Below are 23,464 nucleotides of genomic sequence, written 5' to 3' on the forward strand. Positions count from 1 at the left end.
TGTCTACAGGAAACCCACCTCAGAAAAAAGCACTCACACAGACTTATGGTGAAGGGATGGAAAAAGGTTTTTCAGGTGAATAGAAATGAAAAAAAAAAAAGCTGGGGTAGCAATACTTATATCTGACAAATTAGATCTCAAAGTGAAGGACATAAAAAGAGATAAGGAAGGCCACTTCATAATAATAAAGGGAGCAATCCAACAAGAAGATATAACTCTGGTAAACATATATGCACCCAATACAGGAGCACCCAAATACATAAAAAAACTTCTGGAGGATATCAAGGAAGAGATTGACAGCAATGCAGTCATAGTAAAGGACTTTAATACCCCACTAACACCACTAAACAAATCCTCTAAACAAAAAATCAGCAAAGAAACATCAATCCTAAATGACACACTAGATCAGATGGAATTAATTGACATCTTCAGAACATTTCACCCCAAAGCCACAGAATATACATTCTTCTCAAGTGCACACAGGTCATTTTCAAAAATAGACCATATATTGGGACACAGGCAAAGTCGCTTCAAATTCAAGAAGATAGAAATCAGCCCTGGCCAGTTTGGCTCAGTGGATAGAGCGTTGGCCTGCGGACTCAAGGGTCCCAGGTTTGATTCTGGTCAAGGGCATGTACCTTGGTTGCGGGCACATACCCAGTGGGGAGTGTGCAGGAGGCAGCTGATCAATGTTTCTCTCTCATCGATGTTTCTGACTCTCTATCCCTCTCCCTTCCTCTCTGTAAAAAATCAATAAAATATATTTTTAAAAAAAGAAGATATAAATCATTTCAAGCATCTTCTCAGATCACAGTGGCATAAAACTAGACATCAACTACAATAAAAACACACACACACACAAAAAAAAACAAACACCTGGAGGCTAAATAACATGCTATTAAACAATGACTGGGTTACCAAAGAGATCAAAGAAGAAATAAAAAGCATCATGGCAACAAATGACAATGAAAACACAACAATCCAAAATCTATGGGATACCGTGAAAGCAGTTCTGAGAGGGAATTTCATAGCTCTACAGGCCTACCTCAAAAAACAAGAAACAATGGTAATAAATTATCTAACCATACAACTCAAAGAGTTAGAAAGAGAGCAACAAGAAAAGCCCAGCGTAAGCAGAAGGAAATAATAAAGATCAGAGTGGAGATAAACGACATATAGATACCAAAAAAACAATACAAAAGATCAATAAAACCAAGAGCTGGTTCTTTGAAAGGATAAACAAGATTGATGAACCTCTAGCCAGGCTCACCAAGAAGCAAAGAGAGAGGAGCCAAATAAACAAAATCAGAAATGAAAGAGGAAGTAACAACCGATCCCACAGAAATACAAACGATTATGAAAAAATACTATGAACAACTCTATTCCAATAAAATGGACAACCTAGATCAGTGATGGGCAACCTTTTGAGCTTGGTGTGTCAAACTTCGCCAAAAAACTGAGCATAACTCGGGTAATGTGTCACTTTGAGGAAAAAACATTATTTCGCAAATGTTTCATCCTCAAGAGCAGCAAATGTTTCATCCTCGGCATGCGGCTGCCTCAGTGGCCGCGTGTCATCAGAAATGGCTATGCGTGTCAGTGCGGACACGCGTGTCATAGGTTCGCCATCACTGACCTAGATGAAATGGACATATTCTTAGAAAAATACAATTTCCAAAACTCAACCAAGAAGAATAAAAAAAAAAAAAAACCTGAATAGGCCGATAACTACTTAAGAAATTGAAACAGCGATCAAAAATCTTCCAGCAAACAGCTCTAGCTGGTTTGGCTCAGTGGATAGAGCGTTGGCCTGCAGACTGAGGGGTCCCAGGTTCGATTCCAGTCAAGGGCATGTACCTTGGTTGCGGGCACTTCCCCAGTAAGGGGTGTGCAGGAGGCAGCTGATCGATGTTTCTCTCTCATCGATGCTTCTAACTTTCTATCCCTCTCCCTTCCTGTCTGTAAAAATCAATGAAAAAACAAACAAACTCTGTAATGACTCTGTGAACATCCACCCACAAATATATTTAAAAAAAAAATCTTCCAGCAAACAAAAGCCCTGGTCCGGAGGGCTTTATAGGGGAATTCTACCAAACATTCAAAGAAGAACTAAAACCTATCCTCCTCAGACTATTCCAAAAAATTCAAGAGGAAGGCACACTTCCAACCTCTTTCTATAAAGCTAGCATTACCCTAATCCCAAAACCAGATAAAGACACCTCAAGAAAAAAGAGAACTACAGGCCAATATCCTTGATGAACATAGATGCTAAAATCCTCAACAAAATTCTAGCAAATCGGATTCAGCAATACATTAGAAAGATCATACACCATGACCAAGTGGGATTTATCCCAGGGATGCAAGGATGGTACAATGTCCGCAAATCAATAAATGTGATACATCACATAAACAAACTGAGAGACAAAAATCACATAATCATACCAATTGATGCAGAAAAAGCATTTGACAAAATCCAACACCCTTTCTTGATAAAAACTCTTAGCAAAGTGGGAATAGAGGGATCATACCTCAACATAATAAAAGCCTTATATGACAAACCTACGGCCAACATCATACTCAATGGGCAAAAACTAAACCCATTTCCCTTAAGAACAGGAACAAGACAAGGATGCCCACTTTCACCACTCCTGTTCAACATAGTACTAGAAGTACTAGCCATAGTGATCAGGCAAGAAAAAGAAATAAAAGGCATCCAAATTGGAAAAGAAGAAGTAAAATTGTCCTTACTCGCAGATGACATGATACTATACACAGAAAACCTCAAAGATTCCATCAAAAAACTACTAGATCTAATAAATGAATTTGGCAATGTAGCAGGATACAAAATTAACACCTAGAAATCTATGGCCTTTTTATACACCAATAATGAACTCACAGAAAGAGAAATGAAAAAAAAAATCCCATTTACCATCGCAACAAAAAAATTAAGATACCTAGGAATAAACTTTACTAAGGACATAAAAGACGTGTACTCAGAAAACTTCAGGACATTGAAAAAAGAGATAGAGGAAGACAAACAAATGGAAGAACATACCATGTTCATGGATTGGTAGAATCAACATCATTAAAATGTCCATACTACCTAAATCAATCTATAGATTTAATGCAATGCCTATTAAAATACCAACGGTATATTTCCAAGATCTAGAACAAACTCTCCAAAAATTCATCTGGAATAAAAAAAGACCCTGAATAGTCACAGCAATCCTGAGAAGAACAAAGTTGGAGGGATCACAATACCAGACATCAAGCTATATTACCAAGCCACGGTTCTCAAAACTGCCTGGTACTGGCACAAGAACAGACATATAGACCAATGAAACAGAACAGAGAACCCAGATATCGACCCAAGCCATTATACTCAATTAATATTTGACAAAGAGGCAAGAGCACACAATGGAGTCAAACACAGTCTCTTAAATAAATGGTGCCGGGAAATTTGGTCAGATACATGCAAAAAAATGAAACTAGATCACCAACTTACGCCATACACAAAAACAAACTCAAAATGGCTCAAGGACTTGAATTTAAGACAGGAAACCATAAAAATCCTACAAGACTCCATAGGCAGCAAAATTGAAGACATATGTCATAGCAATATCTTTACAGACACAGATCCTAGGGCAAGAGAGACTAAGGAGAAAATAAACAAATGGGACTACCTCAAAATAAAAAGCTTCTGCACAGCAAAAGAAACCATCAACAAAACAACAAGAAAGCCCACTGCATGGGAGAACATATTTGCCAATGTTATCTCTGATAAGGGTTTAATATCCAACATTTACAGAGAACTCATACAATTTAACAAAAGGAAGATAAACAATCCAATCAAAATATGGGCAAACGACCTAAATAGACACTTTTTGAAAGAGAACATTCAGACAGCCAAGAGATATATGAAAATATGCTCAAAGTCACTTATCATCTGAGAGATGCAAATCAAAACAACAATGAGGTACCACCTCACACCTGTCAGAGTGGCTGTCATCAACAAATGACAAGTGCTGGTTAGGATGCAGAGAAAAAGGTACCCTCCTTCACTGCTGGTGGGAATGCAGACTGGTGCAGCCATTGCGGAAAACAGTATGGCGTTCCCTCAAAAATTTAAAAATGGAACTGCCATTTGACCCAGTAATCCCACTTCTAGGAATATATCCCAAGAAACTAGAAACACCAATCAGAAAGGATATATGCACCCTATGTTCATAGCAGCACAATTTACAATAGCTAAAATTGGAAACAGCCTAAATGCCCATCAGCAGATGAGTGGATTAGAAAACTACGGTACATCTACACAATGGAATACTATGCTGCCATAAAAAAGAAGGAATTCTTACCATTTGCAGCAGCATGGATGGAACAGGAGAGCATTATGCTAAGTGAAATAAGCCAGTCAGTGAAAGAAAAATACCACATGATCTCACTCATTTATGGATAATAAAGAACATTATAACCTGATGAACAAAAAGATACAGAGGCAGAGTTGCATCGAACAGACTGTCAAATTAGTGGGAAGGCTGGGGAGGGATGGGGGGGGGGGGAAGGTAAGAGATCAACCTAAGGACTTGTATGCATGCATATAAGCATAACCAATGGACGCAAGACACTGGGGGGGGGGGGGGTAGGGTCAGGGCATGTGCCGGGAGTAGGGGAGGCTGGGGGAAGGTCAATGGGAAAAAAAGGAGACATATGTACTACTATTTGTAATACTATAAACAATAAAAAAATAAAAAATAAAAACTTCCGTGCCTTTCAGTTCAATTCTAAGTAAATTTCAAAGAATATACATAATATGGCTATGTTCCATTATCCTATTAAGCACAAGTTCAAACACAGCCATTAATGTAAGATGAAAAAGAAAAAAAATTTTTTGATGCCTATGTGATAAGTGAAATTTTAGAATAGTCATCAGAAAACTAGCTAAAATACCAACTCAATCATTTACTCATTAAAACTCTACTATTTCAGGAAAATTTCCCATTTAGGTTACACTTTAGAAGAGTTTAGAACATTTAAGGTAGGACTACCACCATTTTAATATTTTCTTTTTAATTTAAAATACAATGGCATCTTCAATTTATAAAAGGAAATATGTTCATAAAAAATCATTTATAATTCCACCACCCACGTATAATCAAAGTTAAACTTTTGGCCTATTTCCTTCTAACTTCTAATTATGTATACTAAATGTGCCATGTATGCAAGAGCATGTTAAGATATATGTATAGTTTATTGGGCAAAAACCCACTATATACCTAACACAAATTAGGAAATAGATCATTGCTATTTAGTACCTTAGAAATCAGTTCCCGAAAGGCATTCCCACCCTTTCTCTGAGGTTACCATTATTGTGACTTTTGTCTTCATTTTGCCTCTAGTTTTTGTGCTTATCTATGTGTACCTTAACAATATATTGTTTAGTTTTTCTTGTACTAGATATATAATTCTGTAGCCTGTTTTCACTCTCTTGCTTTTTATTCGCACTGATGCTGGTTCATTCTACTGTTAACAGACATCTGGGCTGTTCCCAGACTTTTTGCTGTTATGAACAATTCTGCTATAAACAATTCTGCTAGTGCATATTTATACGAGTTTCTCTAAGGCCGTGGTCGGCAAACTGCGGTTCGCAAGCCACATGCGGCTCTTTGGCCCCTTGAGTGTGGCTCTTCCACAAAATACCACGGCCTGGCGTTAGAAGAAGTTTAAGTTTAAAAAATTTGGCTCTCAAAAGAAATTTCAATCGTTGTACTGTTGATATTTGGCTCTGTTGACTAATGAGTTTGCCGACCACTGCTCTAAGGCAACAATTGTCAAACTTTATGGTCTCAGGACTTCACACTTATGAAAATTATTGAGGAACCTAAAGATCTCCTGTCTATGTGGGCTAATTCTATTAATATTTACTATGTTAGAAATTAAAAATGAAGAATTTAAAAAATATTAACTAAAACATAACAATAACAAACTCATTACATGTTAACATTTATAACATGTTTTTAAAAAACTGCCCTGGCCTGGTTGCTCAGTGGTTAGAGCATTGGCCTGCGGACCTAAGGGTTGAGGGTTCGATTCCCAGGCAAGGGCATGTACCTCAGTTACGGGTTCCCCAGTCCCAGTACGGGTGCATGCAGGAGGCAACCAAACCGGTGGGTCTTTCTCACATCCAAGTTTGTCTCTCTCTTTCCCCCTCCTCCCTCCCTTTCATCTCTTTCTCCTTCCTCACTTCCTCTCTCTAGAAATCAATAAAAAAAATAACTGTGGGTGAGGATTAAAAACAAAACAAAACTATTTTCAAAACAAAAAAATTAGGGAGAAGTCTAGATTAATAGAAGATAGGTAGATTCACATTTCTGCTTCTGAATCAACCTCTACTGCACTCATGAGAGTGAAAATAACATGTTAGTATTAATATTATAATGACAGTTTTTACCCTGGGCCTCCTGAAAGGCTATTACTAGTAAAAACCCATGAGTGTCCTTGGACTACCTGTTGAGAAATCTATTCTCTAGGATATATACCTAGGAGCATTTCTGGGCATGAGTATTTGTTCAACTTTACAAGGAAACGTTCCAAGGTTGTTGTAGCAATTTATACTCTCACAGGCAGTGAATGCAAATTCTTATTGGTCTATTTCTTGTACAATTTGCTAATTTACTAATCTAGTGAGTGTGAAATGGTACTTAATCTTTCTAGACATATCTATTTTTCTTTAACATGGCCAACATAAATACGTATCACTTCTTTTGACTTTATAACAAAGCATTATCTCAGATTAAAAATTCTTCAAAATATAATTTTAGTGGCTGCATAATATTCTATGTACTAGTTTGTTTTTAGCCATTCCTCTGTGTTGCATTTTTAAAGTTGTTTCCTATTTTTTCATTACAAAAGTCTGACATCTCATTAAGCTTTAAGTTCTAAACATGGACTTATCTGTATCTATTTCATTCTACACTGTATCCTTAGCCTCTTAAACAGTTATACTTTTGCATTAATAGTTACTCAATATTTACTGAATGAAGAAATATTCTAATTTTCCTGAATACATACACTTGTAAAATTAGCATAAAATCAGTAATATAATTTTTCTTTCCACTATAAAATCTACAGAATTTAGCCTGTGGCATCCTGGCTGAATGGCTTTCTTTGATGTATATGGATCAAAGAGGTCTCAGCTAAGGCCTAACATTCCCATTTATAATACCAAATAGCTACTTACTTTGGCTTTCTGGAAAAATAAACGAAAACACCCTCTTGGATCCACATTACAGTTTTTGGCCATTTCCATAATAAATTGCATTACAACAGCTTGATGTGCTATTTGTTCCATTAGAGCCCCTTTCTGAAAATAAATAGATTAAAATGATAAGAAATACCTTTGGAAATATATTTTAAAAGGTTTACAGTATATGGGAACAAGAGAGATGGGGGCTCAGGGGAGGCATACTAGAAAAAGATTTCCAGGTGCTAACTGAAATAACTAAAAAAATATTCCCACAGTAATTCAAGTAGATCTGAAAGCAAAAACAAAAAGTATAATTCCATTTAATGACCCTCTTACTTTAATTTAAAGTAATAACAAGTATATCAGCATTCCCCTAAGATTCCCAGAAATTCAAAGTTCACGATACCTGTTCAGCTTCTAAATGAAAACACCATAAAATAAGATATTTAGCAGTTTCTTCACATACAAGATATGGATGGTCAGATAAAAATCTCTGACTATCATCCCATCGACTCAACATACCTGTAAAAAAAGAATTAAACCATGAATATCAAATACTTTCTTCTTATAAGTGAAGCAATAGTATTTTAAAATGATTATCTTTAAAGACGATTCATATTACCATAGCAATATGTTACATAAAAGAGCAAATGAAGAGGGATAAAATTCTTTTAAAGCAATATGCAGTATATTGGAAATAGCTTCCAAAATTCACAGAAAGGTGTTTTTATCCAGATAATTAGTCAGACTTAAGCTGAGTGATTGGTTTAAAGCCAAAACTCCTATATCTGGGGCATGCCCAAAGTCCTGGGCTAAGTGAGATGGCTGGTCATCTAGTAAAAAAAGATGATTTTAAGAGACTCAACATTATTTAGTCACAGAATATAAATTTTTCTATTGGAAAGTGAAAAAGACAGCAAAACCTCAATAAAATGCACTTAGCGAACAAAGAATTAGTAGAAGGTTCAGAAAAGCTACAATCTAATTAAAAAATGTCTAAGATGATATGGTAAAATGTTGACAGCATGGGAAACTAATCCAGTCGGTTTTATAAAAACAATATACTTTAGCCCGGCTCAGGTGGCTATCGACCCATGAAACAAGAGGTCACCAGTTTGATTTCTGGTCAGAGCTTGATCCCCAGTAGGGGGCATGCAAGGAGGCAGCTGAAGGATGTTTCTCTCATTGATGTTCATATCTGTCTACCCCTCTCCCTTCTCTTCTCTCTAAAATCAATAAAAACATATTAAAAAGACAAACAAACCATATACTTTAACTATTTTAATCATGTTAACCAGTCATTCTGACTGCTTGTATACACAGAAAACAAAATCTTTTAAAAATTAGTTAAGCATATTTGCAAATGGCTGCTACTTTGCTTCAAAATATCCAACTAATCCAAATACTACTTAAGGTGCAACTTCATCTTTATTCACATTAGTAAGAAATTTAGTCAAAAAGTTAATATCACCCAAGTGATCATGGAACCAGTAAAGTGTTAAGTTTTTATTTAACTCTGTCCAGTCAGCTTTACACTTGAGTAAATTAAGTATAACATAGTTACACTTAGTGCTTTAGACTCATCCAAGGAAGTCTGGATGTTACTGAATCATCATGAAAATTTTATAAAGCTGTCTTAATTGTTTGGCAGTAAATCTTGCCTCTAGACACAAAATGAACTTTCATATATTAAAGTTCCACATTAGAACACAAGAAAGAACAAAACTGAAGACCTATGTCTTACTGAGAAATACACCTTTAGCAACATGGGAATCAATTGAAAATAAGTGATTAATGTGTCCTCATTTAAAAAACACAGGGGAAAAAGCATATTAGCATTTTCTTATAAAGAGTTTTACAAGCTTTATCAAGTTATTTACCCAACATTCTGGATACAGTGATTAGGTAATTTTAAATTCTGAGAAGCAGAATGACCATAGAAGTTATCTGAAACTACTTCTCAAACTGTAATTAAAGAACCTAATTAACTTCTGAGGATCATATCTAAAGAAAGCATAATCCTTATTGCTTATAGCTGAAGTCATAAAATAAATCCTATAAAGCAGTTTTGTCTTAGCTCTGTGACATTTCTGAAGAGGCAATATTTTCAACTCTATCTACTATCCATAGAGAGAGCACTGTTCTCCTGTTTACTTCTCCATGGCAGCATAATGACTCACTGAGGCACCAAAATCCTATCCATTTTGGTTTCTTTTGCAGGCAAGATAATATGAAAGGGTTAATGACACTTGTAGGGGCCATGAAGAAGGGTACCATTAAATGTTAAAAAAATAATTTTAATGTTATTTATTTAAAAAAAATCTTTATTGTTGGAAGTATTACATAGGTCCTCCTTTCTCCCCCATTAACCTCTTCCAGTCCACTCACATCCCCCTCAAGGCCCTCACCACCACCCCATTGTCTGTATCCATAGGTTATGCATACTGTATATACATGGAAGTTCACTGGTTGATCTCTTCCCACCCATACTCCCAAGACAAAATTAACCCTTGAAGTTAACCATAGCTTTTCTTTATCTGAGGAATACTTGCCATGACTTGATTTAAAAAATATATACCCAGCCCGGCCAGCATGGCTCAGTGGTTGAGCATCAATCTAAAAACCTGGAGGTCACAGTTTGATTCTCGGTCAGGGCACATGCCTGGGTTGCCGCTCAATCCTCTGTATGGCGTGTGCATGAAGCAGCCAATCAATGATTCTCTCTCATAATTGATGTTTCTATCTCTCCCTCTCCCTTCCTCTCTGAAATCAATAAAAAAAAAATTATTATATATATATTTTAAAAATATATATATATATACATATATATATATATATATTTTAAAAAGTATACCCAGCCCTAGCTGGTTTGGCTCAGTGTCAGCCCGTGGACTGAAGGGTCCTGGGTTCGATTCCAGTCAAGGGCATGTACCTTGGTCACAGGTTCCCTGGCCCTGATCAGGGTGTGTGCAGGAGGCAACCAATCAATGTGTCTCTTTCACATCGATGTTTCTCTCTGTCTCTCCCTTTCCCTTCCACTCTCTATAAAAATCAATGAAAAAATATCCTTGGGTGAGGATTAACAACAACAAAAAGTATACCCAATTACTACAAAACTGAGAAGTTAGGCTATAGGTACTCCATATAGATCTCTGTGGGGAGAGTGTGGAATCTTATGAACAAATATATCAATAGAATCAATGGCTTAGTGCCGTGGTCGGCAAACTGCAGCTCGCAAGCCACATGCGGGTCTTTGGCCCCTTGAGTGTGGCTCTTCCACAAAATACCATGGCCTGGGCAAGTCTATTTTAAAGAAGTGGTGTTAGAAGAAGTTTAAGTTTAAAAAATTTGGCTCTCAAAAGAAATTTCAATCGTTGTAACTGTTGATATTTGGCTCTGTTGACTAATGAGTTTGCCGACCATTGGTTTAGTGGAATAAAACATACCAGAAAGTGCTAATGTTATTTTGGAATTTATAAACAAACTAGAGGCCTGTTGCACAAAATCTGTGCACTGGGGTGGGGGGTGTTCCTCAGCCCGGTCTGCACCCTCTCCAATCTGGGACCCCTCGGGGGACATTCCTCTCACAATTGGGGACTGCTGGCTCCTAACTGCTTGCCTGCCTGCCTGCCTGATCGCCCCTAACCGCTTCTGCCTGCCAGCCTGATCACCCCCTAACCACTCCTCTGCCAGCCTGATCGACGCCTAACTGCTGCCCTGCCAGCCCAATCGCCCCCAAATGCCCTCCCCTGCTGGCCCGATCACCCCCAACTGCCCTCCCCTGCCGGCCTGGTCGCCCCTAAATGCCCTACCCTGCTGGCCTGGTCTCCCCTAATTGCCCTCCCCTGCCAACCCAGTCGCCCCCAACTGCCCTCCCCTGCCAGCCATCTTGTGACAACATGGGGGTGGCCATCTTGTGTGTGAGGGTGTGATGGTCAATTTGCATGTTACCTCTTTATTATATAGGATTATTATATAGGATGTATAAACAAATGGAAAGTAACACAATCTAGCATGATAGCTAAGAAAACAGAATCAAAGGCTAACCTGCTTTGGTTCAAATACTGGCCATTTACTACACCTTGGACAAGTTCCTTTATACCTCTATGCCTCCATTTTCTCTTATGTAAAATAGGGCTAAAATAGTATGTAACTCACAGGATTTTTGTGCAGATTAATCAATACATATTAGAGCACTTAAAACAGAGTCTGACAGAGTAAACATTGATAATATTCACACAATATCAACAATTCATTCATTCATTTATCAAATAGTAAACTAATCCTTTGGTTAAGGATAATCTAGTCATTTAAACTAGCCAACAAACTTATATGGATACCTGAAAAAACTTACTTTGAGAAATTAAAATAGTTTAATTTAAATAATTAATTTCACCTTTAAATTTTTCTGGTGAACATCTAAATCCCAATCCATCCATTAGCTTTTAATATTCCAACTGATGGAGAAACCAAGATGGTGGCATAGGTAACACCTGAACTGCTGCCTCATACAACAATTTCAAAACTACAACTAAAAGACAAAACAGACATCATCCAGAACCACAGGAAGGCTGGCTGAGTGGAGATTCTACAATTAGAAGGAAAGAGAAAAGCACAATGAGACTCACAGGAGCTGCGGAAGGCAGAGGTATGGAGGTGTGCGCGCGGTGAGGGCTGGCAACTGAGTACGCAGCTGGCTTTTTCAAGTGGAAGGGAGACAAAAGCTCCCGACTGCTCTGAACTCCAGTTCCGGGTGAGACTCTGGGGACCCAGACCCATATGGGGAGAAACTGGACTGTTTGGCAACAGGTGAAACTCGAGGGCGGCTTTCTCTCAGGGGTGCTTGTGGTGATTACCACGGCACACTGAGACCCAGGGGCCTCTTAGGGCAGGGCTGACGGGAAGCCATTGCTGTTTGCTCTGCCCTGAGACTCTGCCCCATCCTTCAAGCTGAGTGCAGAGGCTTTTGCATATGAATGGCCTGGTCCTTTGAAATCTAAACTTACCTAACAAACTGCAGCTGAGTCAGTGAGACCCAGAACATCCAAAAGAAGGCCCACGGCCCCGCAGCAGCTTGCATTGCTTCACAGCTGGGCCTCATCTGGGCACCTCCAAAACCCAAACAAAGAAGAGGAATCTGCAGATCTCTCTGTAGCTCCTGCTGGGTGGCCTCAGGCAGAAGCTAAATTAGCACCTCCTTGGAGATCCAAGAGCCAGTGTACCCAGGGGTCAGAGTAGGACCATCCAGATTACAACTCCTCAGATCCATAAGGGACACACTCAGGGGGCAGACTCAGTGAGCACCAAAGCCCCACTGAAGCAAGTCTTGTCTCATAAGGGTGTCTCCAGCACAGAAGTTCTCCCATCATAGACACAGATGATCCTCACAGCCAATTGGCCTGGAAGTCAATTCCTCCTAGTGATACCAACAACAATCAAGGCTTAACTACAACAAGACTGTGCACACAGCCCACAAAGGGGTTCACCAAGAGTGTCCACCTCAGGTAACTGGGGAGGCTGAGCCACTGGGCCCTATAGGACACCTAGCACACAAAGCCACTCTATCAACTCAGGAAAGCAGCCAAAATGTGGAGACAAAGAAACAAGTCACAAATGAAAGAAATGGAGGAAAGCAAATGACTGGATATAGAATTCAAAACCACGGTTATAAGGTTTTTCAAGAATTTTCTAGAAAAGGCCGATAAATTTAGTGAGACCCTTGAGGATATGAAAAAGGACCAATCAGAAATTAAGCATACACTGACTGAAATAAAGAATAATATACAGAGATCCAACAGCAGACTAGAGGACCGCAAGAATCAAGTCAAAGATTTGAAATACAAAGAAGCAAAAAACACCCAACTGGAAAAGCAAAAAGCAAAAAGAATCCAAAAATATGAAGATAGTGTAAGGAGCCTCTGCGACAACTTCAAGTGTACCAACATCAGAATTATGGGGGTGCCAGAAGAAGAGAGAGAGCAAGATACTGAAAACCTATTTGAAGAAATAATGACAGAAAACTTCCCCCACCAGGTGAAAGAAATAGACTTACAAGTCCAGGAAGCGCAGAGAACCCCAAACAAAAGGAATCCAAAGAGGACCACACCAAGACACATCATAATTAAAATGCCAAGAGCAAAAGACAAAGAGAGAATATTAAAAGCAGCAAGAGAAAAACAGTTAGTTACCTACAAGGGAGCATCCATACAATTGTCAGCTGATTTCTCAACAGAAACTACGCAGGCCAGATGGGAGTGGCAAGAAGTCTTCAAAGTGATGAATAGCAAGAACCTACAACCAAGATTACTATACCCAGCAAAGCTATCTTTCAGAATTGAAGGTCAGATAAAGAGCTTCACAGATAAGAAAAAGCTAAAGGAGTTCATCACCGCCAAACCAGTATTATATGAAATGCTGAAAGGTATTCTTTAAGAAGAGGAAGAAGAAGAAAAAGGTAAAGATAAAAATTATGAAAAACAAATACATTTCTATCAACAAGTGAATCTAAAAATCAAGTGAATAAAAAATCTGATGAACAGAATAAACTGGTGAATATAATAGAATCAGGGGCATAGAAAGGGAGTGGACTGACAATCCTCGGGGGGAAAGGGGTCTGGGGGGTGCGGGAAGAGACTGGACAAAAATCGTACACCTATGGATGAGGACAGTGGGGGTGGGTGGTAAGGGTGGAGCGTGGGGTGGGAACTGGGTGGAGGGGAGCTATGGGGGGAAAAAGAGGAACAATTGTAATAATTTGAACAATAAAGATTTATTTAAAAAATATTCCAACTGATTCTTAACACAGTCCCCCAAATATATAATCTTGATGATTTCCATTTTCTTTTTACATTATACTCATAATAAAAATGATAAATTTTAATCCTTCAAATTATACTCATTATATTAATTTTTCTATGTGCTAAAATCTCCCAACTAGGTTGTGAATTTCTTAATGAAAGATACATGACCTTTTTTTCTGTACTTTCTGAGCCACAGGTCTCCTTCATTCCCAATCACTTACCACCAGACAATTATTTCTACCTACGTGCCTGCACATAAACTCATTTTATTTGAAACCAAACCCATTAGTTTTTCCCTGCCATCTACAGTGCTTCCTAGGCTCCATTATCCAATTAAGCATTCTAGAAATTCCTCTGACATTTCTATTCCTTCTATAACAAATTGTTACTAAATCTTATGGTTATACTATTATAGTCTGTTAATACGGTGAATCATATTAATGAGTTTTATAATGTTAAACCATCCTTGATTTCTTACTATAAACCCTTCTATATATTTCTTTTTCAGATTATATCAAGTATATTTATTGTGAAGAATTTGAAAAATCCAGGAGATAAAAATCATCTGCAATTCTCTAAGCGATAATTAACTTTAACATTTTTATATATTTCCTTCTGGGCTTATTTTTTAACTAGAGGCCTGGTGCAAGGATTCGTGCACTGGTGGGGTCCCTCGGCCTGGCCTGTGGACAATCCCGAGGGGAACCGAATTGCGAGAGGGTGCAGGCCAGGCCGAGGGACCCCACCGGTGTATGATTGGGACTGGAGAGGGACTGCGGGAAGGTTCTAGGGCATGTCTAGCCCATCTCGCCCAGTCCCGATCGGCTGGACCCCAGCAGCAAGCTAACCTACTGGTCAGAGTGTCTTGTCCCTGGTGGTCAGTGCGCGTCATAGCGACTGGTCGAACGGTTGAACAAATGGTTGGACACTTTGAATATTAGGCTTTTATTATATAGGATGACTTTTAAAGAAACAGAATTATATCCTCCATATTTATTTTCTACTCATTTCACTTCACATTCTATTCAAGATTACTTTATATTAAATATTTTTCAAAAGTAGGATACTGACATGCTTGAAAGCAATAGCTAACTGATTAAACAGACTGTGACTATCCACCTTCAGTGTCACTGAAACAGATCTCATAGCATTCATGCAAATGTTAACAGCTTTTTTCTTTCTTTTTTACAGCTTTTGATAAAATTCCCAGTACAACATCCTACACAAATTCAAAAATTGCTGAATCACAGCTAAATTTGGCTGGAAGTCAACAGATGATGAACCACTGAAAACTGTGTTAGATCATCAAAAAGCAGTTCTGCTGATCATAAAGACAGTAATGTCAAAGATGCATATGACTTTGAATAAAACTTTAGTAAAATTTAAAAGAAAACAGATTTTTTAAATTGATATTTTATATTTATAAAGCATGGATTACTAAATTAAGTACAAATGCAGGAGGAAAATAATAAAGATCTCAGTGCTTCTCAATACTCCATAATATGGTTGTACCATTTATCACCAGATGGCAAATTCCATCCTATATAATAAAAGAGAAACATGTCAATTGACCATACCGCCGCAACGCCCACCAGCCAATCAGGAGTATGCAAATTAACCTGCCAAAGATGGTGGGTTAATTTGCATACACAGGCAGCAGGCGGAGAGCAGAGCGGGAGAGCTGGTGGCTTGGAGGACTTGGCAGAGCGGGAGGCTGTGGAACGGAGACAGAGCAGGAAGGGAAAACCAAGAGTGCAGGGAGCACCAGGAATTCTGGGAATAGTAGTGCTGGTGGCAGCCCCAGGACCGGAAGCGGAAGCCCAGAGTGCGGGGAGCACCAGGAATGCTGGGAATTGTAGTTCTGGTGGCAGACGGATCTCCTAGACACTAGAGCAAAGTGAGCCTGGAGCAAGTTACTATTGCGGTGGGGATGGAGGGAAAGCAAAGGTGAGAGACATAAGTAAAATCAGAGGGTCTAGGAAAAATTAAAGGGAAAATATCCTAAAACTTCCAGGAAATCTCCATCAATGAAGCAAAGGAAAAAAAAAAAAGCCTCAATTATTCTGTGAGCAACAAACCAAACTGGGTTGGGGTCTCAGACAATTCGCTCATATGACTGCAAAGACAGACAGAAACTCCGGATTGGAGAGCACTCCCCTGAGGACTCCCAGATTGGAGAGGTTGCAGGTCGGGCTGAGGGACCCAACCCCCATGCATGAACCTTCGTGCACCGGGCCCCTAGTCTAGTTATAACCGTAAAAGCAACATAAGAAAGATAGTCAAGCCCTAACCGGTTTGGCTCAGTGGATAAAGCATCGGCCTGCGGACTCAAGTGTCCTGGGTTCGATTCTGGTCAAGGGCATGTACCGTGGTTGCGGGCACATACCCAGTGGGGAGTGTGCAGGAGGCATCTGATCGATGTTTCTCTCTCATCAATGTTTCTAACTCTCTGTCCCTCTCCTTTCCTCTCTGCAAGAAATCAATAAAAAAATATATATAAAAAAAAGTCAACAAATACTATTAGGGAAAGTTAGGAAAAATGTTTTAATTGCTCATGAGACCACAGAGAAGAACTGTTGTGGAAGCTTCTGCAGCCCTTTATAGCCTCCCATGTACCAGGCCCATGTCTTCCAAAAGTTTGGAATACAATGCAAGTTTGGAAAACCTGCAGTTGGAAGCTTTAATCACAGTTGCTATTACAGATGTGTTTACTTCAAAGAAGTATATCAATGTCATTATTCTGACAAATGTTTTTTTTTTTCCTTTACCACATTAAGCAAACACCACCAGAAACATTTGCTTCCACCAGCAGGGACAGCATTAAACTTTCATTGTCTTGCCTCAGGTCTCTATCAACTCTCTGCTATAATTTAGTTCACAGGGACTTGGTTATCTCATCATTCCACATAACTGTAAATTGGTCACTTCACACTGATGGAACTTGGTTGAGTGGAAATAGCGGGTATCCCAGATGTCTTAGTAAGATATAAACATGCCAGAAAGCTGGAAATAAAACAGGAAATTTGGGGAAGCCTACAATCTTAGTACATTTCTGGAGGATCCAATGGGCTATAGCAAGCAGGCTATCTCCTCCAAAGTGAAAAGTCAATGTGCATTTCCACTAAAAAACAGGCACAATGTGAATCCGTGAGTGGCTATAAGGTCTGATTGGCTTTGAAGACAGTATGGCTCTGGTTAGTATTATAGGACTAGACACTGGAAGCCCACACATACAATGGCAAAACAAACAATTGTTTATTAATCATTTGTGAATGTTACGACAGCCATTATCCTCAGTCATCTCATTGCTTACACAATATTTTATAAACTAAGGGGTCATGATGGCAGATGAGATTATGCAGAGATTCAACAGCATGGAATCTCCCCATCAATATTCCAGGATAGCCAATGAACTCCTAATTTGCCAGTAGCAGAAATCAGTGATGAAACCTCAATATGGCATTGTATCCTAGAGAGAACAGCCAACCATCAAGTAATAGGTTGATTATTTTTGTCCCATTTAATCTCGGAGGAGCCATTGCTTCCTCACTTGAACAAGCCCATTCTAGATCTGGTATTGCCTTCTCTACTTGCCATTCTATCAGTAATACATTTGTGGTCCTTACTAAATGATTTATATCCCATACCACATTACTTCCTGACCCACCGAAAAATGAAGGCAATGGGCTTGTGAAATTCACTGGTATTATGAACATCACTATCAAGAAACACCAGGTTTATTGAATGTGAAATGTTTTATTGAAGACACATACAGTTACAGTGCCAGTTGGGTTATTACACCTTGTAAGGTTGAGCTATTTTCCCACATAATATTGCTTCTGACCAAGTTTACAGCAAAAGTGAGGGAACTGTTTCACACCGGCTGGTTTTACATGGCTCCAAAGCAACTAGCCCATAAAATGTCAGCTGGTGATAACTGAGGGATGCTATTCTACCAGATGCAGCCATGCTCTGAAAGAGCAATCAATATATGGTACTGTTTCCTACAGCAGAATACGTAGGCCTAGGAAGAGAACTAGAGGTGAGAGTGACAACTCACATTATCACAACTAAGGCTTACAAAAAAATTTTTTTTTATCCTTATGACTTGGGCTCTACTCATTTAAAGATTTTAATATCTAACGAAGGGAGGACTGTTTATCCTTTTCTTTCTATTATAAATGATACCAGAATAATAATATATATAACAATAAACTTCACTTCTTCAGATACTGTTTGAATTAAATAGAATACACAGCTTATATTTTTAAATAAAAAGTATGAGGAAATGAGTATCTTATGAATAAAATGCATAAAAAGGAAAAAATCTAAAATATCTATTGTCGTGACACAGCTGAGGATGAATGAAATTCTAAATACTTTTGGGAACACCAATAGGAAAGAGATCTCAAAATGCCATTTAAAAATCTTATTAATATACTACAAATAAAAACTATGTTTACTAAATGAACATATTACTTGAGATAAAAAAATATAACTTGAGGCTTAATTCCTAACACTTCCGAGTAGCATTTTACTTCAGCAGTATCACACTGCTTATAAATCTTAGAATACAACATGCTACTTCCCAACTGTGTCTTTGCATGTGTTGTTGCTTTGCTTCCTTACCTACATGGGTAACTCCTATGTGTTCCTCATAATCCAGTTCAGATGTTACCTCCTCTGGGAAGCCTTCACTTATATTAATCCCTATCTCACCACTTTTCCCTTACAGAGAAAACTATTTTTCAGTTCTTTGTATACATATTTCTATTATTATGTTTATCTGAATAACAATTCAAGGACCTGCCTGAATTATATAATATCATATCTAAAACCTAGAGGGGTGAGGGGATGAAAACTAGTCCTATAACCATATGATAACCAGATACTAAGGAAGCAAAGAGGGCCGAAACCAGTTTGGCTCAGTGGATAGAGCGTCGGCCTGCGGACTCAAGGGTCCCGGGTTTGATTCCGGTCAAGGGCATGTACCTTGGTTGCGGGCACATCCCCAGTAGGGGGTGTGCAGGAGGCAGCTGATCGATGTTTCTCTCTCATCGATGTTTCTAACTATCTATCCCTCTCTCTTCCTCTCTGTAAAAAATCAATACAAAAAAAAAAAAAAAAGGAAGCAAAGAGGAAAAAAGACGAAGCAAAGAGGAAAGAAGACAAAGCAAAGACTAGCTGGGGAATGGAATGTGGAGTAAATAAAGACTGTATCTTAGAGGGTAGTATTATATAATAACTACAGGCCCAGTGCACAACATTTGGGCACTTGGGGCAGAGGGTGGGGGTGGGGGGGTATCCCTCAGCCCGGCCTGTGACCTTTAGCAGTCCAGGGGCCCTTGGGGGATGTATGACTGTGGGGAGTGGGCCTAAGTGACAGTCAGGTGTCCTTAGCGTTGCCAAGGAGGTGGGAGAGGCTCCTGTCACCACCGCTGCGCTCGCCAGCCCTCAGCCCGGCTTGTGGCTGAGCAGAGCTCCTCCTGTGGGAGTGCACTGACCACTAGGGGGCAGCTCCTGCATTGAGCATCTGGCCCCTGGTGGTCAGTGTGTGTCATAGCATCTGGTCATTCTGCTGTTCAGTCGATTTGCATATTACCCTTTTATTATATAACTAGAGGCCCGGTGCACGAAATTCGTGCACGGAGGGGGATTGTCCCTCAGCCCAGCCTGTACCCTCTCCAATCTGGGACATCCCTCTCACAATCCAGGACTGCTGGCTCCCAACTGCTTGCCTGCCTGCCTTCCTGATTGCCCCTAACCACTTCTGCCTGCCAGCCTGATCACCCCCTAACCACTCCGCTGCCAGCCTGTTTGCCCCCAACTTCCCTCCTCTGCCAGCCTGGTCACTCCTAACTGCCCTCTCCTGAAGGGCTGATCACCTCCAATTGCCCTCCCTTGCAGGCCGGGTGCCTCCCAACTGCCCTCTCCTGCTGGCCATCTTGTGGTGGCCATCTTGTGTCCACATGGGGGCAGGATCTTTGACTACATGGGGGCAGCTATATTGTGTGTTGCAGTGATGATCAATCTGCATATTACTCTTTTATTAGATAGGATAGAGGCCTGGTACAGGGGTGGGGGCCAGCTGGTTTGCCCTGAAGGTTGTCCCTGATCAGGGTAGGGTTCTCTTGGGGCGTGGGGTGGCCTGAGCGAAGGGCCTGTGGTTGTTTGCAGGCCGGCCACGCCCCCTGGCAACGCAAGCGGAGGCCCTGGTATCTGGAATTTATTTTCCTTCTACAATCGAAACTTTGTAGCCTGGAGCGGAGCCAAGCCTGGGGCTCCCTCTGCAGCCGGCAGCCATTTCTGTTGGGGTTATAATTGAAACTTTGTAGCCTTAAGCGGGTGGGCCTGGCCAGGGTGTGCGGAAAGCTTTGCTTCCCCTGTTGCCGGGAGCAACCCTGGCCTGCTCTCTCAAGCTCCATTCTGCTGCCATTTCTGTTTGAATTTGTTTACCTTCTATAATTGAAACTTTGTAGCTTGAGTGGAGGCTTAGGCCTGGCAAGGGCAGGCAGAAAGCTTGGCTACCTCTGTTACCTAGGAAACCTTGCTCTCTGTGACTGTAGCCATCTTGGTTGTGTTAATTTGCATACCCGCTCTGATTGGGTGGTGGGCGTGGCTTGTGGGCATGTCGGAGGTATGGTCAATTTGCACATTTGTCTATTATTAGATAGGACTAGAGGCCCGGTGCACGAAAGCCTTGAGCGGAGGCCAGAGTGTCCCTCAGCCTGACCCTGTACCCTCTCCAAACTGGGAGCCCTCAGGGGATGTCCTACTGACGGCTTAGGCCCACTCCCCTTGGTTCTCTGCTCTCTGTGGGGCCTGCCTGCTCCACACCATGGTAACTGCCAAGCAGGCTGTGCTGGGTGCTTCCTGTGGCAGTGCTTGCCTGCTCCCAGATCGCCGAGGCAACGGCCAATCAGGCCATGCTGGGAGCTGCCTGCAGGTTGGGCTTGCCTGCTCCTAGGTCTCTGTGGTGACAGCCAAGCAGGCTGTGCTGGGAGCTGCCTGCGGCAGCGCTTCCCTGCTCCCCAAAGCAGGCTGTGCTGGGTGCTGCCTGCGGCAGTGCTTGCCTGTTCCTGGGTCGCCGAGGCAATGGCCAACCAGGCCGTGCTGGGAGCTGCCTGCAGACTGCACTTGCCTGCTTCCTTGCTAAGAGCTGCCTCCTCCCTGCTCTCAGAGGCGATGAGGTTAATTTGCATACTCCTCCTGATTGGCTGGTGAGCGTAGCGGAGGTACAGGCAATTTACATGTTTCTCTTTTATTATATAGAACTAGAGGCCCGGTGCATGAAATTCATGCACGGGGCGGGGGGTGTCCCTCAGCCCAGCCTGCATCCTCTCCAATCTGGGACCCCTCGAGGAATGTCCAACTGCCGGTTTAGGCCCGAATCTGATAGGATCGGGCCTAACCGGGCAGTTGGACATCCCTCTCACAATCCCGGACTGCTGGCTCCCAACTGCTCACCTGCCTGCCTTCCTGATTGCCCCTAACTGCTTCTGCCTGCTAGCCTCATCACCCCCTAACCACTCCCCTGCCAGCCTGATTGCCCCTAACTACTGTCCTCCCCTGCTGGCCTGGTCACCCCTAACTGCCCTCCCCTGAAGGCCTGGTCACCCCTAACTGCCCTCCCCTGCAGGCCTGGTCCTCCTCCCCCAACTTCCTTCCCCTGAAGGTCCTGTCCCCCGCAACTTCCTTCCCCTGAAGGTCCTGTCACCCCCAACTGCCCTACCCTGCAGGCCTGGTTCCCCCCAATTGCCCTTCCCTGCAGGCCCAGTTGCCCCCAACTTCCCTCCTCTGCCAGCCTGGTCACCCTAACTGCCCTCCCCTGCATGCCTGATCGCCCCCAACTGCCCTCCCTTGCAGGCCTGGTTCCCCCCAACTGCTCTCCCCTCATGTCCTGATCGCCCACAACTGCCCTCCCTTGCAGGCCTGGTCCCTCCCAACTGCCCTCCCCTGCTGGCCTGATCGTCCACAACTGCCCTCCCTTGCAGGCCTGGTCCCTCCCAACTGCCCTCCCCTGCTGGCCATCTTGTGGTGGCCATCTTGTGTCCACACGGGGGCAGCCATCTTGTGTTTGGAGTGATGGTCAATTTGCATATTACGCTTTTATTAGATAGGATAGAGGCATGGTGCATGGGTGGGGGCCAGCTGGTTTGCCCTCAAAGGTGTCCTGGATCAGGGTGGGGGTTCCCTTGGGGCACGGGGCAGCCTGGGTGAGGGGCCTGTGGTGGTTTGCAGGCTGGCCACGCCCCCCCGGCGACCCATGCGGAAGCCCTGGTATCTGGGATTTATTTATCTTCTATAATTGAAACTTTGTAGCCTTGAGCGGAGGCCAGGGCAGGCCAGGGCGGGCAGAAATCTTGGCTTCCTCCATCGCCGGGGCCAACCCACGCCTCCTGCTCTCTCCAGCTCTGTGGCCTCTGCCATATTTGTTGGGTTAATTTGCATACTTGCTCCTGATTGGCTTGTGGGCGTAGCGAAGGTATGGTCAATTTGCATGTTTCTCTTTTATTAGATAGGATAATAGATTACATTTGCTGCTCTTCACAATTAGGTTTAGTCTGTCAGTACATTTCTGTTATTAACCACCCCCCCCACCACACACACACACACACACACAAAGTATCTAAAACAAGCGCTGTACAACTATGCCAGAAGTAGCGACACAACTGGAGTTTGTTACTTATCTTCTTTTTGGTTCCCATTTTATAAATCCACCTTTTGTACACATATTTATATTAAACGTTATAGAAGAAGGTAATTCAAACAGTAGACTTACCAAAATGTCTGATTTTTTGCTCATATTTCTGCATAAATGATTCTGATTTATCTTCATCTTCTGATTCTTTTCCTTTATCTTGATTAATAAAACTCTAAAAAAAATTTAAGTTAAAATCAGATTTTATATTCTGATTGATCTTCTTTCTCAGACACTGAATGTCTTGCAATCTTTCCTGTAGACACAATAAATAGGTGGTATAATCTTATACTGATATTATATCATTAAATTCATGTGTTAAACTCTATTAAACAATTAAAATTTACTTGTACTGGAGTTTCATTAGTTTTATTTAAAATGATGTATGAAAAATTATAGCATTACTTTAGAAATTATACAGAAAAACAAATGGATCTTTTTGTTAAACTAAGTTTCCCTATTAAAGGTAGGTATAGAAATATCCTTTACATGCATCATTTATGTTTTGCTTTATTCATTCCCATTAAGTATCTGCAACTCTAGACCAGTGATTTTCAACCTTTTTCATGTTATGGCATACATAAACTACTAAAATTCTGTGGCACACCAAAATACATATTTTTTGCTGATCTGACAATAAAAATAAGATACAACTTTGATTTTTTTACAAAATAAATAAATAAATACCCTTTTTTGCTTCAAAATGACGTTTTAAAA

General features: G+C 40.9%; 2 protein-coding genes across 4 annotated transcripts in view; one reads left to right on the forward strand and one right to left on the reverse strand.

Moving 5' to 3' along the window:
* Positions 1 to 15,509, forward strand: part of AK3 (adenylate kinase 3) — a 48,050-nt gene extending 32,541 nt beyond the window's left edge. The window contains exon 6 of the mRNA XM_008144988.3: positions 15,238 to 15,509. The gene's annotated coding sequence lies outside the window, so the exon portion shown is untranslated. The remainder of the gene's footprint in view (positions 1 to 15,237) is intronic.
* CDC37L1 (cell division cycle 37 like 1, HSP90 cochaperone) overlaps positions 1 to 23,464 on the reverse strand; it is a 50,869-nt gene that overhangs the window by 19,558 nt on the left and 7,847 nt on the right. For all 3 annotated transcript variants that reach the window (XM_054727325.1, XM_054727324.1, XM_054727323.1), the window contains exons 3-5: positions 22,829 to 22,922; positions 7,653 to 7,768; positions 7,241 to 7,363 (exon numbers count right to left, since the gene is read on the reverse strand). In XM_054727325.1, the coding sequence (XP_054583300.1) occupies positions 7,241 to 7,363; positions 7,653 to 7,768; positions 22,829 to 22,922 (333 nt within the window). The remainder of the gene's footprint in view (positions 1 to 7,240; positions 7,364 to 7,652; positions 7,769 to 22,828; positions 22,923 to 23,464) is intronic.

This window comes from Eptesicus fuscus, chromosome 15 (genome assembly GCF_027574615.1).
Source record: "Eptesicus fuscus isolate TK198812 chromosome 15, DD_ASM_mEF_20220401, whole genome shotgun sequence".
Lineage (NCBI taxonomy): Eukaryota > Metazoa > Chordata > Mammalia > Chiroptera > Vespertilionidae > Eptesicus > Eptesicus fuscus.